Source organism: Neolamprologus brichardi, chromosome 15, assembly GCF_056152115.1.
Source record: "Neolamprologus brichardi isolate AB-2024 chromosome 15, ASM5615211v1, whole genome shotgun sequence".
NCBI lineage: Eukaryota > Metazoa > Chordata > Actinopteri > Cichliformes > Cichlidae > Neolamprologus > Neolamprologus brichardi.
The window spans coordinates 39,487,867-39,504,043 of NC_142118.1; the positions used below are offsets into that span (position 1 = coordinate 39,487,867).

A 16,177-nucleotide genomic window follows, 5' to 3' on the forward strand; every position below is an offset into this window, starting at 1 on the left:
TGGACGATAGATGACTATAATTAGAACCACGGGACAGCCTAAAGTCAGCAGTTGGGACTCAAATGAGGTAAAAGCAGCAGGACTTTGTATCTGTTTGCATTTAAAACTGTCACGATCCTAGGTTGAGTTTAGTTTATTTGTATGTTTATATGATTAAGCTCATAAGTTTTTCTAGTTCTTTGTTGTTAGAGTCCCCTTGTGTCTTCCAACCCCTGTTAAGTGTTTCATGTCTGTTATGTTGTCAAGTTCATGCAGTCATGTCTGCGTTTCATTATGTTTCCTATTTTATTTTCTAAGAGGTTCTGTGTTTTGTTTTACTCTTTCCCTGTGGCGTTGTTATGTCCACGTTGTGTCTACTGTGCCTTTCTGTCCCATGTTTCAGGTCCCTATGTTCTGTCTTCTCAGTTGCTGTTAAGTTTGCATGTCTAGAGTTCAGTCAGTGTGTTTCCTGTTTTACTTTGAAGGTCCGTGTCTCATGTGAGTGATTCTAGTTTTGCTTCCCTTGTCTCGTCCAGCCTGATTACTCCCAGCTGTGCTCTCCTTCTGTGTCTCATTCCCTCGTTATCCCTCAGTGTATTTAAGCCCTGTGTTTCTCTTTGTCAGTGTCGTAGTCTCCCTCATGGCTGTGTTTCCTTGCGTGTCAGTTTATCCATGTCCCAGTTTAGTTTAGTTTTCCATGCCATTCTGCAATTAAGCAGCTTTTTCAGTTTAATTTTGTTGTTGTGGGTTTTGCGTTTGGGTCCTTCTCCTGCCTGTACACAGCTGAAACATGACAAATACAGTCTTTGATGATAGAGGCTACCCCGCCTCCCCTCCCACACAACCTGGGGGAGCTGAAGAAGCTGGCATCGGTGGGCAAAGTTCCAGCAAGGGTGCCTCTTCACCAGCGCGCAGCCATGTCTCAGTTAGGAGCATGACGTCCAGCTTATGAGTACCAAAAAAGTCCAGAAGAACATGAGTTTTATTTGATACAGATCTTGCGTTTAAGAGAGCTAATTTAACTCTCTGTCCATCCGTGGTAGCTGGCAGTAATTGTAGGTTGTTCATATTTGCTCCACCTCCCCTCGTATCCCGCTGGCATGGCGACCAATAAAGCAGCCTCGGGTGAGCGTGCTCCGATGACGTCGGGTAAACAGGAGGAAGGCAGCGCTGTTTGAGGCCAAAATAAAGTCCTAAACAGCCAGCGTCGCCGATGGTAACGACCCACCGCATCCAAGTTCTGACCCGAACACGCTTCCCAGAGCGTGTGCCGTGCATTCGTCCACTTCTCCAGCACTTCCATTTCGAAGGATTCCAGGGGGGATCACGGCGATGCAGTTCCTCCAGTACCGACGCCAGAGGGGGCGGGAGTCCTCCACATCGCTCGCTAACGCTGGGGAGCTTCAGTAGTGAGTCACGGATATTAAGCAGCGTCTGTCGCTCATATACCTAAAAAAACTAGCACTGCTCCTGTCGGTGGCGCTGTCACTTGGTGTTCGCTCGCTCTGTGGTATAGTATCGCTTCCTGTTCCTGCTCAAACACAGTGGTGTTTCTGAGTAGCTTATTTGCTTAGCAGTTTAATTAACAACTTCTAAATACATTCTTTTTTTCACAGTATAATCTTCACGTGCTTCATCCGAAGCACACTTTCTGTGTACTCACTACCTAATTTATAGCCAAAGTATTCACTCACTGTCACTCACTGTCTCTGTACTGTTTCGCTAGCTTAGCTCGTAGCCGACCCGTTAGCACCATGGCTACTTCACCTGTCCCTTCTGCACTTTCTTGCTCATTGTGTCAGATGTTTAGTTACTCCTCGGCCTCCTTTAGCGGTAATGATATCTGTAACAAATGTAGCATATTTGCAGCTCTGGAGGCCAGGATTACTGATCTGGAGACTCGGCTTCGCACCTTGCACTCACCCTTAGCTAGCCAGGCCCCTGTAGCTGGTGCAGCCGAAGATAGCGTAGGCCCCGCTAGCTGTTCCCCGGCAGACCCCAAGCAGCTGGGGAAAGGCTGGGTAACGGTGAGGAGGAAGCGTAGTCCTAAACAGAAGCCCCAGGTACACCACCAACCCGTTCATGTGTCTAACCGTTTTTCCCCACTCGGTGACACACCCGCTGGGGGTCAAACTCTGGTAATTGGTGATTCTGTTCTCAGACATGTGAAGCTAGAGACACCGGCAACCATAGTCAATTGTCTTCCAGGGGCCAGAGCAGGCGACATTGAAGGAAATTTAAAACTGCTGGCTAAGGGTAAACGTAAATTCAATAAAATCATAATTCACGTCGGCAGTAATGACACCCGGTTACGCCAATCGGAGGTCACTAAAATCAATATTGAATCGGTGTGCAACTTTGCCAAAACAATGTCGGACTCTGTAGTTTTCTCTGGTCCCCTCCCCAATCAGACCAGGAGTGACATGTTTAGCCGCATGTTCTCCTTAAATTGCTGGCTGTCTGAGTGTCCCAGAAACGATGTGGGCTTCATAGATAATTGGCAAACCTTCTGGAGGAAACCTGGTCTTGTTAGGAGAGATGGCATCCATCCCACTTTGGATGGAGCAGCTCTCATTTCTTGAAATATGGACAAATTTATTAAACCCCTCAAAACATGACTATCCAGAGTTGGGACCAGGAAGCAGAGTTGCAGTCTTACACGCCTCTCTGCAGCTTCTCTCCTCCTGCTACCCCCCCAAAAACCCATCTCCATAGAGACTGTGTCTGCTTCCAAAAAGACAAAAAACAAACTAAAAACCAGCAACAAACAACTTAAACATTTACAAAGAAAGAACAATACAGTATCCACATCTGAACCAAAGAGTAAAACAGTGAAATGTGGATTATTAAATATTAGGTCTCTCTCTTCCAAGTCTCTGTTAGTACATGACTTAATAAATGATCAACAAATTGATTTACTCTGCCTTACAGAAACCTGGTTGCAGCAGGATGATTATGTTAGCTTAAATGAATCAACACCCCCGAGTCATTCTAACTACCAGAAATCTCGAAGCACAGGTCGAGGGGGCGGTGTGGCAGCAATTTTTCACACCAGTCTATTAATTAATGAAAGACCAAGACAGACTTTTAATTCATTTGAAAGCCTGATGCTTAACATTATCCACCCCAGCTGTGAAACTCAGAAACCAGTCTTACTTGTTATCATCTATCGTCCACCTGGGCCTTACACAGAGTTTCTGTCTGATTTCTCAGACTTTATATCTGATTTAGTTCTGAGCTCAGATAAAATAATTATTGTGGGTGATTTTAACATCCATGTAGATGCTAAAAATGACAGCCTCAACATGGCATTTAATCTGTTGTTAGACTCAATTGGTTTCTCTCAAAATGTAAAAGAACCCACCCACCACTTTAATCACACTCTAGATCTGGTTTTAACATATGGCATAGAAACTGAACATTTAACAGTGTTTCCTGAAAACCCTCTCCTGTCTGATCATTTCTTGATAACATTTACATTTACAATAATTGATTACGCAGCAGTGGAGAGTGGACTTTATCAAAGTAGATGTCTTTCTGAAAGCGCTGTAACTAAGTTTAAGAATATAATCCAGCCACTGTTATCATCGTCAATGCCCTGTACCAACACAGAGCAGAGCAGCTATCTGAACGCTACCCCAACAGAGGTCGATTATCTTGTTAATAATTTCACCTCCTCACTACGTACGACTCTGGATACTGTAGCTCCAGTGAAAACTAAGGTCTCTAATCAGAAGTACATGACCCCGTGGTATAATTCTCAAACACGTACCCTCAAGCAGACGACTCGTAATCTGGAGAGGAAATGGCGTGTCACAAATTTAGAGGATCATCATTTAGCCTGGAGAAATAGTTTGTTGCTTTATAAGAAAGCCCTCCGCAAAGCCAGAACAGCTTACTATTCGTCACTGATTGAAGAAAATAAGAACAACCCCAGGTTTCTCTTCAGCACTGTAGCCAGGCTGACAAAAAGCCAGAGCTCTTTTGAGCCAACCATCCCTTTAACGTTAACTAGTGATGACTTCATGAACTTCTTCACAAATAAAATTTTTATCATTAGAGAAAAAATTACCAATAATCATCCCACAGATGTAATATTATCTACAGCTACTTGTAGTTCCATTGATGTTAAGTTAGACTCTTTTTTTCCAATCGATCTTTCTGAGTTAACTTCAATAATTACTTCCTCCAAACCATCAACGTGTCTTTTAGACCCCATTCCTACAAAACTGCTCAAAGAAGTTCTGCCATTGATTAATTCTTCGATCTTATATATGATCAACCTATCTCTAATAATCGGCTATGTACCACAGGCCTTCAAGGTGGCTGCAGTTAAACCTTTACTCAAAAAGCCATCTCTAGACCCAGCAGTCTTAGCTAATTATAGGCCAATCTCCAACCTTCCTTTCATATCAAAAATCCTTGAAAGAGTAGTTGTCAAACAGCTAACAGATCATCTGCAGAGGAATGGTTTATTTGAAGAGTTTCAGTCAGGTTTCAGAGTTCATCACAGCACAGAAACAGCTTTAGTGAAGGTTACAAACAGTGTTGGGAAGGTTACTTTTAAAATGTATTCCAGTACAGAATACAGAATACATGCCCCAAAATGTATTCTGTAACGTATTCCGTTAAGTTACTCAATGTGAGTAACGTATTCTGAATACTTTGGATTACTTAATATATTGTCATGCTTTTTACAACTACATGAATGTTGCTATCACATCCTGCAAATCCTTGTTTGTTTTTCTTTACCAATTAACTGTTAAGCCCAACTTAAGATAATATACAGTGGGGCAAAAAAGTATTTAGTCAGCCACCGATTGTGCAAGTTCCCCCACTTAAAATGATGACAGAGGTCAGTAATTTGCACCAGAGGTACACTTCAACTGTGAGAGACAGAATGTGAAAAAAAAATCCATGAATTCACATGGTAGGATTTGTAAAGAATTTATTCGTAAATCAGGGTGGAAAATAAGTATTTGGTCAATAACAAAAATACAACTCAATACTTTGTAACATAACCTTTGTTGGCAATAACAGAGGTCAAACGTTTACTATAGGTCTTTACCAGGTTTGCACACACAGTAGCTGGTATTTTGGCCCATTCCTCCATGCAGATCTTCTCAAGAGCAGTGATGTTTTGGGGCTGTCGCCGAGCAACACGGACTTTCAACTCCCGCCACAGATTTTCTATGGGGTTGAGGTCTGGAGACTGGCTAGGCCACTCCAGGACTTTCAAATGCTTCTTACGGAGCCACTCCTTTGTTGCCCGGGCGGTGTGTTTTGGATCATTGTCATGTTGGAAGACCCAGCCTCGTTTCATCTTCAAAGTTCTCACTGATGGAAGGAGGTTTTGGCTCAAAATCTCACGATACTTGGCCCCATTCATTCTGTCCTTAACACGGATCAGTCGTCCTGTCCCCTTGGCAGAAAAACAGCCCCATAGCATGATGTTTCCACCCCCATGATTCACAGTAGGTATGGTGTTCTTGGGATGCAACTCAGTATTCTTCTTCCTCCAAACACGACGAGTTGAGTTTATACCAAAAAGTTCTACTTTGGTTTCATCTGACCACATGACATTCTCCCAATCCTCTGCTGTATCATCCATGTGCTCTCTGGCAAACTTCAGACGGGCCTGGACATGCACTGGCTTCAGCAGCGGAACATGTCTGGCACTGCGGGATTTGATTCCCTGCCGTTGTAGTGTGTTACTGATGGTGACCTTTGTTACTTTGGTCCCAGCTCTCTGCAGGTCATTCACCAGGTCCCCCCGTGTGGTTCTGGGATCTTTGCTCACCGTTCTCATGATCATTTTGACCCCACGGGATGAGATCTTGCGTGGAGCCCCAGATCGAGGGAGATTATCAGTGGTCTTGTATGTCTTCCATTTTCTGATGATTGCTCCCACAGTTGATTTTTTCACACCAAGCTGCTTGCCTATTGTAGATTCACTCTTCCCAGTCTGGTGCAGGTCTACAATTCTTTTCCTGGTGTCCTTCGAAAGCTCTTTGGTCTTGGCCATGGCGGAGTTTGGAGTCTGACTGGTTGAGGCTGTGGACAGGTGTCTTTTATACAGATGATGAGGTCAAACAGGTGCCATTCATACAGGTAACGAGTGGGGGACAGAAAAGCTTCTTACAGAAGACGTTACAGGTCTGTGAGAGCCAGGGATTTCCCTTGTTTGAGGTGACCAAATACTTATTTTCCACCCTGATTTACGAATAAATTCTTTACAAATCCTACCATGTGAATTCATGGATTTTTTTTTTCACATTCTGTCTCTCACAGTTGAAGTGTACCTCTGGTGCAAATTACTGACCTCTGTCATCATTTTAAGTGGGGGAACTTGCACAATCGGTGGCTGACTAAATACTTTTTTGCCCCACTGTATGTAATGTAGAGGAGCAAAGACTTGGGTATGTTTGTATAAGCTGTTTTGTCTTCTTAAAGATAATAAAAAAGCACAGTCTTTCCTTAACATTTTTTTTATTTATAAAGCTGGAAGTGGAAGACAAACATAAAATATGCCATTGAAAAGTATTTACTGTTATGGTCACCAACATCACTTAGTTAAAACAAAAAGTAGCCTTGTACAAGGAGAAAAAATATCAGCATTTTCAATGACTGTTTTCTTATTAGGACAAAAAAAGGCAATATATAAAATTATACTCAAAAATGAAAAATATATTATTTTGGCATTTACTGTCAATATTATTCTTCCACCAATAATTTTAAATTACAAAAGATTTTTCAATACAACTCAGATATTCAAACTCAATGTAACAATGAGAAATTACATTTTAAACCTTACCCCTAGATATAATTTTTAAAACAAGACAATATATGTTTTAATGCAACTCAGCAACATTACCTTATGGCCATTTAACAAAGGCATGCAACAAAGAACTGTCCAAGGTGTCAGTGCTAAACTGCTTGGTTGAAAACCTTAATTGGCCACAAAAATCAAATAATTGGCGAACAATTGCAGTAAACATATGAGGTGCTGCTTTTTGAATGCATGCCAAAAACAAATACTAAAGACTACAAAATACTGAGGTTGCAAGCCCTATCTGTGAACAATACCAAGATAGTTTCAGCAGACTACCTACATCTGTTTCGCCTAGTCTACACTCCAGTAAAGGCGGTTATAACGCAGCAAGAGCACCTGTTCAAAGTGTTTGTCTGTCATGCGGTTACGGTGTGGGGTGAAAACAAGTCCTCCGTGGCTAAAGAGACGCTCGACTGGAGCACTTGACGGCAGAGTTGTATTGTATTTTAAGAAGAGGGCTCTGATCAATGGATATCCCTTTAATGAGGTCAATGTCTTATCTGAATCTTGAAGATACCTCTGTACCTCATCCTCCGCTGTAGAACAGGTCACCTGTGTACTCTGAAAACTGAAGAAGCTGTCGTCATCATCTTCCGGCTCATTTCCCACTGAGGCATGTCCAGTGGTGCTGGTGTCATTAGAAGGTTCTGTGTTGAGGAGACGGGCCTCTTGGACCATTGTTCTTCTCATGGATTCTCTCTCATCATCAGCAAGCCACCAGAGTCGAAATTTTGGGATGGTGGATGCTGCCATCCTTGCTTCATGGGAGGCTAATACAGCTGCAAATCGAGTGTCAATTGCTTTGATGATTGCTAAGAGGATGTGAGTTGAAAATTGCACTTGTGTCAACTTTTCAGATAACTTGGCTTTCAGACTGAGAAGGGTGGGAATCACATATCCAAAATAGCAGTTCTTTTCCCCCTGGAGCAGGTTGACTGAGTAGGCAAGTGGTTTCAGAATGGCTGCATACTCTTTGAGAAACACTGTCTCTTGAGGATGCAGTTTTGCCACCTTCAGTTGTTCACAGATTTCATTGAGCTGACTTTCAGGTAGATTCATTAGCTTCTCGATTGCATGGTATTCTGAGCTCCACCTAGTCACTGAAGGTACAACACATCTCATTTGGGCAATTTCTTCAATTACATCAGAAGCACCTGATGAGCGATGAGCCTTATTCCAGATGGCTGCACATTTTGCCTTTGCACTCCTATATAATTTTCTGGAAACACCCTGCTGTGAAGCAGCTTTATCAAGGTCAGTTGTGGCAATGAGATTTAGTGTGTGCGCAGCACATCGATGGTGTGGTGGCAAAAAGAAGTTCACCTCCTCGTGTTCTTGCTCCTCCTCAAGTACTGTAGCGACATCATTAAATTGTACATCATCTGTGTCTTCCAGATCATCTTCTGTTTCTGAATCTCCATATTCATTGAAAGCTTTTACAAAATTGCTCCCATTGTCTGTGACTGTAGCACTAACCTTGCCTTGGATTTGGAATTCAGCATGAACCTGACTTATTTTGGCGGCAATAACATCATAAGTGTGATGGCCTCTTATCCTCTCACATGCCAGTGCAGCAGACTTGCGATCCAATGTGTCTGACTCGATCCAGTGACATGTAATGCCAATGAAACTTCTGTGATGCGCAGTCCAGATATCTGCTGTTGTGCACACATTTTGAGTATGTAGAAGAATTTCAGTTATTGCTTCCTTCATTTTTGGAAAGGTTTTCTCAATGTGAGTCATCAATGTTTTTCTGCAAACAGGACTCCTGCCCCCACTTAGTCCTTCAACCATCTTACGGAATGAGGTGTTCTCAACGGTAGAAAAGGGCTGCACTTCATTGACTATGAAGTCAAATATCAAGGAATTTACTCTCCTTTGGGTGATGGCTGGAGTGCTAAGGATGGCTTGTTTGAGAGGAGGAGGGGCTGTGTCTTTGCCATCATCACCATGATCCGATGTATATGCTTTGGGTAAACTGTGTATAACCCTGGGATGCATCCTCTGGAAAAAAAAAAAAAAGAGAGACCAACCAAAAGATAAAATATTACTGATGAAGAAATTGTTTTGTATTTGAGATCACTGCAAAAAGGTTGGGCAATTGGACGAATATCTCGACTATCAACAATAAGTTGAGCCTTTCACCGATTGTTTTTACAAGAGGAATTTTTTAATTTTTTTTGCCCATGAGTAAGTATAATAATAATGTTGGTTGAAGGTAAGAGAAGCAGTCGATGGAAAATATAATAGTGGTGTTTTAACGGCATGAACAAATGCAGCGATTCATTTACTCAAACTCATAATAGAATGAAAGAAAAGCAGTAGTCTATCTTAAGAAAAAAACAAAACATTTAATTTAAATAAACAAACCACAAGGGTGGGGAGGGATACAAAGAAACTGACTTCTTTTTCCACTTAAACTGTGTTCCAGTGTTTATGTTTTAGATACTCGACGAAAAAACAAATAAGTTAAAAACCAAAATGTCACTTCCAGCGACCATAAAAAAATATCAGAGGTAAAGTTAAGTTTTTTGTGCAATTTGGTGCATCTTGAATAAATAAATGAATAATCCAAAAAGTAGCTATGTTAATACAGAAACTCCAACAAGAAAAAAAGAAAAAATATCCCCCCCAAACTAAACTTTCTATTTATATTCTAAATGCGCAAATCAGTCCGTGCATTATTACATTGCTCCGCCCATTAACAAGTCACCTGCACGATTATGTTGGTTATCGTTTGACTGACGATTGTCGGTTGGAAAATTTTTTAATCTCGCCCAACCTTAATGTCCACCCTACTATTAATCATTTTGGGATGACTTTCACAACTGCACACCATAATTTACAGCTCGTTAATGCTATCTATCAAGTTTACCAGTCTATGAACTAACGTTAGCTAACGCCAGCTAACAATGTTAGCTAAAATCACAGCAATATTATATCGAAGCTACTGAAGTGGCACATAGCCTAGGTAGCTACCACAACTAAAATAAGATATTTGCAGTATGTTAACTTTAGTTTTTTAAAATAACTTACTTTCAGATGTTTTGTTAGGTTGGAGGTGGAGTCTTTTGACGCAGAGAGCATCTTCTTTGCTGGCAAGCAGAGTTTGCATTGCACTGTGAAATTCCGCCCATCCCTTTCTTCTTTGAATATGAAATGGTGTTGGAACTTCCAACTCTGAAACGCATTCCTGCCCAACGTGCACTGCTGACTCTGTTGGCTAGCTCCGGCTGGCTCCGGCTCCATTGTTTGACTAACGCCACCAACAGGACGCTTTTTTTTTTTTTTTTTTTTTTTTTTTTTTTTTACAGCCTCTTCTCGCGTGTTTTGTTTGGGTTTGGAGCCGCAATGCGCGGCGTGGAATGACCAAAATTACAGAGTACCGCCATGTAATCCATTTATTTCAACAAAGTAACTGTATTCTAAATACCACCTTTTTAAACGGTAACTGTAACGGAATACAGTTACTCATATTTTGTATTTTAAATACGTAACGGCGGTACATGTATTCCGTTACTCCCCAACTCTGGTTACAAATGATCTTCTTATGGCCTCTGACAGTGGACTCATCTCTGTGCTTGTCCTTCTTGACCTTAGTGCAGCATTCGATACTGTTGACCATAATATTCTATTAGAGCGATTAGAACATGCTGTAGGTATTACAGGTATTGCACTGCAGTGGTTTGTATCATATCTATCTAATAGACTCCAATTTGTGCATGTAAATGGAGAGTCCTCTTCACACACTGAGGTTAATTATGGAGTTCCACAGGGTTCAGTGCTAGGACCAATTCTGTTTACATTATACATGCTTCCCCTAGGCAGCATCATTAGAAGACATAGCATACATTTTCACTGCTATGCAGATGACACCCAGCTCTATCTGTCCATGAAGCCAGATAACACACACCAATTAGTTAAACTGCAGGAATGTCTTAAAGACATAAAGACCTGGATGGCCACTAACTTTCTGCTTCTCAACTCAGATAAAACTGAGGTCATTGTACTCGGCGCTGAAAAGCTTAGAAATATGGTATCTAACCAGATTCTTACTCTGGATGGCATTACCTTGGCCTCCAGTAACACTGTGAGGAACCTTGGAGTCATTTTTGACCAGGATATGTCCTTCAACGCACATATTAAACAAATATGTAAGACTGCGTTCTTCCATTTGCGCAACATCTCTAAAATTAGAAATATCCTGTCTCAGAGTGACGCTGAAAAACTAGTTCATGCATTTATTACTTCCAGGCTGGACTACTGCAATTCATTATTATCAGGATGTCCAAAAAACTCACTGAAAAGTCTTCAGTTAATCCAAAATGCTGCAGCAAGAGTACTGACAGGGACTAGAAAGAGAGAGCATATTTCTCCTGTTTTGGCTTCCCTTCATTGGCTTCCTGTTAAATCCAGAATTGAATTCAAAATCCTGCTCCTCACATACAAGGTCTTAAATAATCAGGCCCCATCTTATCTTAATGACCTTGTAGTACCATATCACCCTATTAGAGCACTTCGCTCTCGCTCTGCAGGCCTACTTGTTGTTCCTAGAGTATTTAAAAGTAGAATGGGAGGGAGAGCCTTCAGTTTTCAGGCCCCTCTTCTGTGGAACCAGCTTCCAGTTTGGATTCGGGAGACAGACACTATCTCTACTTTTAAGATTAGGCTTAAAACTTTCCTTTTTGCTAAAGCATATAGTTAGGGCTGGACCAGGTGACCCTGAATCCTCCCTTAGTTATGCTGCAATAGATGTAGGCTGCCGGGGGATTCCCATGATGCATTGAGTTTTTCCTTTCCAGTCACCTTTCTCACTCACTATGTATTAACAGACCTCTCTGTATTGAATCGTATCTGTTATTAATCTCTGTCTCTCTTCCACAGCATGTCTTTTATCCTGTCTTCCTTCTCTCACCCCAACCGGTCGCAGCAGATGGCCGCCCCTCCCTGAGCCTGGTTCTGCCGGAGGTTTCTTCCTGTTAAAAGGGAGTTTTTCCTTCCCACTGTCGCCAAAGTGCTTGCTCATAGGGGGTCATATGATTGTTGGGCTTTTCTCTGTATCTATGAAGCGCCTTGAGGCGACATTTGTTGTGATTTGGCGCTATATAAATAAAATTGAATTGAATTGAATTGAATTGAATACCAACAGGGGGTGGGTTTTTAAAGCTAGCAGGGACACCACTAAGAACATAAAACATAAACATTGCCGAACCGAGAGACGGCGTGCCATGACATCCGGCGCCATCTTCTTACAAACAGTCGAACCTCGGATACAGGAGGAACAATGCTGTTTTCGTCCTGGTCGTGGAACACTGGACCAGCTCTTCATCCTCTCGAGGATACTTGAGGGTGCATGGGAGTTTGCCCAACCAGTCTACATGTGTTTTGTGGACTTGGAGAAGGCATTCGACCGTGTCCCTCGGGGTGTCCTGTGGGAGGTGTTGCGGGAGTATGGGGTGTCTGGCCCATTGCTACGGGCCATTCGATCCCTATACAACCATTGCAAGAGCTTGGTTCGCATTGCCGGCAATAAGTCGGACTCGTTCCCGGTGGGTGATGGGCTCCGCCAGGGCTGCCCTTTGTCACCGGTTCTGTTCATAATTTTTATGGACAGGATTTCTAGGCGCAGCCAAGTGGCGGAGGGCTTTCGCTTTGGTGGCCTCAGGATCTCATCTCTGCTTTTCGTGGATGATGTGGTTCTGTTGGCTTCATCGGGTGAGGGCCTCCAGCTCGCACTGGAGCGGTTCGCAGCCGAGTGTGAAGCAGCGGGAATGAGGATCAGCACCTCCAAATCTGAGGCCATGGTTCTCAGCCGGAAAAGGGTGGAGTGCCCACTCCGGGTCGGGGAGGAGTTCCTGCCCCAAGTGGAGGAGTTCAAGTATCTCGGGGTCTTGTTCGCGAGTGATGGGAGAAGGGAGCCGGAGTTCGACAGACGAATTGGGGCTGCAGCTGCACACTAAGCATTCACATTCTTTCTCTCTTACGGCGCCTAAGTGACACCTTGGCTTCCTGTTTTATCTCCTCCTTATGAGATGGGGCAGAAAACCTCTACAGTATGTTCTGTTCTCATTGTAATCAGAAAAGAAAGGCCATGATTCTACACAAACAGCATTTCTTATAACTCAGCAGTATACTGCATCATAAACAATGTCATTCATTCACAATAAATCAGCAGTCTAATGTAATACAAATCAGTCTAATAAATGTAATAGTTATCACCTTCTTCTGAGTCAGGAGAACAACCTAAAACTACATAATGATTTCACAATCTTTAATTAGAGGTATAACGTGGCATAAGATAGTATAATGATCTCACAGTCTCTACCCTCACCTATGGCCACGAGCTGTGGGTAGTGACCGAAAGAACGAGATCGCGGAAATGAGCTTCCTCCGAAGGGTGGCTGGCCTCTCCCTTAGAGATCCGGGAGGGGCTCAGAGTAGAGCCGCTGCTGCTCCACATCGAAAGGAGCCAGCTGAGGTGGTTCGGGCATCTGACAAGGATGCCTCCTGGGCGCCTCCTGGGTGAGGGGTTCTGGGCATGTCCCACCGGGAGGAGGTGGCTGGGGAGAGGGAGGTCTGGGCTTCTCTGCTTAGGCTGCTGCCCCCGCGACTTGGCTCCGGATAAAGCGGAAGAAGATGGATGGATGGATCCTTGTTAAAAGTAACCTGACACATGACACCTGAAACACGCCTGACTGCAGCTGCTGATAGATAATCCACGGCTAACCTGCTACCTGAGCTCTGCTCATCTGTTCCTCTCCTTTCTGTCTTTTGATCCTGATGCTGGAGGAAGACGTGACTGACACCAGCAGCAGCCGCAGCACGCTCAGGCTCACCTGGATGGAAAAAAGGTGCGTCTGAAAGCGTTGCACACAAAACCTAACCAGACCTTTCACTCCAGGCTTTCCACACCTTCTGTTCAATACCCACTTCCTGTTGTCAGGAAGAGGTCACAAGGTCAACACATGCTGACAAATCAAATCAGATCAAACATACTGACTTTATGTACTCTAAAGCTATTTTAATAAAGACTTTTTATGCACATCAAAATAGCTGCAGGTGTCACAGAGCCTCATGGATACCTTGTATTTTCATGTTACTGTCAAATTTGATATGCTTCCTGTCTTCAGCGGCCTGCAGGGTTCATTGGACCTGATGGACCTGAGTTCATTAATCTGCAACTTTCATTTTAAATGAAATAATAACTGAACAGTTATTTTTCACTGGTGTAGTAATGAAACAACCCACATTTTGGGTTGTCTAGACCACTAAATTCTGCTCTACAAGGGCCTGTGTTACGCCCCAAGTCTAGGCGTGCTGAGACGCACATAAGATTCTGAGGAGAGAGAACCACGTACCCGCCCTAGTTCCCAAAACAAACCACGAAACTGGTTATGAGTAAAAAAAAAAGGTGATTTTATTGAGTGACAAGAAGCACAACCTCAGGGTGAACCCAGGCCAAAATAATAAACAAAACCAACCAAGTCCTGTCAGTGAAAACGAACTAAATCCTAAGAAAAAACAAAACAAACAAATGACAATAGCCCCCTCGCTCCCTAGCCCAGAAACAGGAGAAAAAAGAAAAAAAGAAAAAGCAGCTCACCCCTTTAGCTTCAGCTTCAGCTTATGCACAAATAAGCACTGAACTTAAACACACGCCTTTGCCGGCTCTCAAAGAGCCGCTTACACATATAAAGAATTACACAACGAATTTGGAAGCCAGGACCAGGTTTGAGTCTGCTGTCAAATCGGTTCACTGTCAGAGCGGAAGCTGTCAGAGCGGCTTTAAACCCCGGTCACATTGTCATGGTTATTCAATCTGCAGCCCGGTGCTCTTCCTGAGAGGAATAACCTGCAGAGACTCTTAAACATAGTAAAAAACACAGCAGCTACACAAACATCTTATGGCCTCGGGCCGTAGTAGCCTGATTACCACTTACGAGGACGTTACACTGCCACTGTTCTAACAAAATTTAAAGATATGTGTGGATATCAGGCCCTCGTAGCCCAAGATCATTCTTTGTTTTTACACCAGGTCCCAATTAGCCCAAAGAGCAAAGAGAAAGTAAAAATGTATGCCATGAAAGAGTCATCCTCACTCCTCTTAGAATATAAAAGGTTTGTTATTAAAAACAGGTTTCAGTGCACGTACACATACATGTCTGTGTGCATGTTTCCATGTGAGTGCAGCGTGTTTTCCACATATCTTGACACGCTTCTTGTGTATTTGTAATATTTCTGGTAGCAGCTGTTTCCAGGCTGGAGTGTGTGTGGTGGAGGTTTCCAGTAACCACGGTGACTCAGGACTGTACACAGTCGGTTTTCATGGTAAACGGGCTGGTTCAGAGTTCTTTTCCACTCTGAGCACTCAATGATTGGGCGATCGTGGCTCAAGAGTTGGCAGTTCGCCTTGTAATCGGAAGGTTGCCGGTTTGAGCCCTAGCTTCACCTACCACCTACTGGTGTTGACCAGAGGGGCCGATGGTGCGATATGGCAGCCTCGCCTCTGTCAGTCTGCCCCAGGGCAGCTGTGGCTACACCTGTAGCTGCCTCCACCAGTGTGTGAATGTGAGAGTGAATGAATAGTGGTATTGTAAAGCGCTTTGAGGGTCTCGAAAAGCGCTATATAAATGCAATCCATTATTATTATTATTATTAAAGCATTTTATACAACTAATTCATTCACCCACTCACACAAGCACATTTTTCTAAACTGTTTAGTGCTGTCTAACATTCATAATCTGATGAATGCATTGGAGAGTATCTTGCCCAAGGATATTTGCAAACTGGTGGAGCCTGGGATCGAACTGCCAACCTTCCAGTTAGTAGCTGTAGCTCAGGTGGTAGAGCACCACCTGAGCTACAGCTACTAACTGGAAGGTGCTCTACCACCTGAGCTACAGCCACTCCGCTTTTTGTGGAGCGTTTAGTTGGAGCATCACAAGAACTTTGTTTTGGCTACTATAGGCGTTTCACATTCACCGCCAAAGCAGCAGCCCCCCACCATGCAGGCTGAATCACTCCAGCCCCTCTGTGATGCTGCTTTCCCTTCGCCAGCTACGGGAGTAAAGGTTGGCGTGTTCAGTCTCCCGCCTGTCTCCGTGTCCATCCTCCAACAAGTGCTGCATTTTCCTCACCGCAACCGGTGGCTGCTTCCAGCACCACCTCAGCCATAGCAGCGCCAGGCTCCGCGACCACGGCTTCCAGGAGGCGACGCCCACGTCGTCACCGCAGCTTACAGCAGCATGAGCTATGAAGAGACTGTTCATGTTCATGAAGTGAATGAGACTGAGAATTTACCCGCCGAGTCTCCCTCGGACTGTCGCAGTATGCAGCACTGTATGAATTTGCAAAGAGGACCCAAAA

General features: G+C 43.4%; 1 protein-coding gene across 1 annotated transcript; it reads right to left on the reverse strand.

Annotated features, from left to right (window-relative positions):
- Positions 1 to 7,102: 7,102 nt before the first annotated feature.
- LOC148098648 (zinc finger BED domain-containing protein 4-like) lies at positions 7,103 to 16,080 on the reverse strand. The gene is made up of 3 exons (XM_087852886.1): positions 15,949 to 16,080; positions 13,546 to 13,647; positions 7,103 to 8,815 (listed from the first exon to the last, which is right to left on the reverse strand). The coding sequence occupies exons 1-3, from the start codon at positions 16,078 to 16,080 to the stop codon at positions 7,103 to 7,105; spliced, it is 1,947 nt and encodes a 648-aa protein (XP_087709012.1).
- Positions 16,081 to 16,177: the final 97 nt, after the last annotated feature.

Coding starts and splice junctions, on each gene's coding strand:
- LOC148098648 (XM_087852886.1), bottom strand. CDS start 16,080: ATGAACAGTCTCTTCATAGCTCATGCTGCTGTAAGCTGCGGTGACGAC. Junction 13,648..15,948: donor GGAAGCAGCCACCGGTTGCG/GTGAGGAAAATG, acceptor TTTTCCATCCAG/GTGAGCCTGAGCGTGCTGCG. Junction 8,816..13,545: donor AACAGATGAGCAGAGCTCAG/GTAGCAGGTTAG, acceptor TTTTTTTTCCAG/AGGATGCATCCCAGGGTTAT.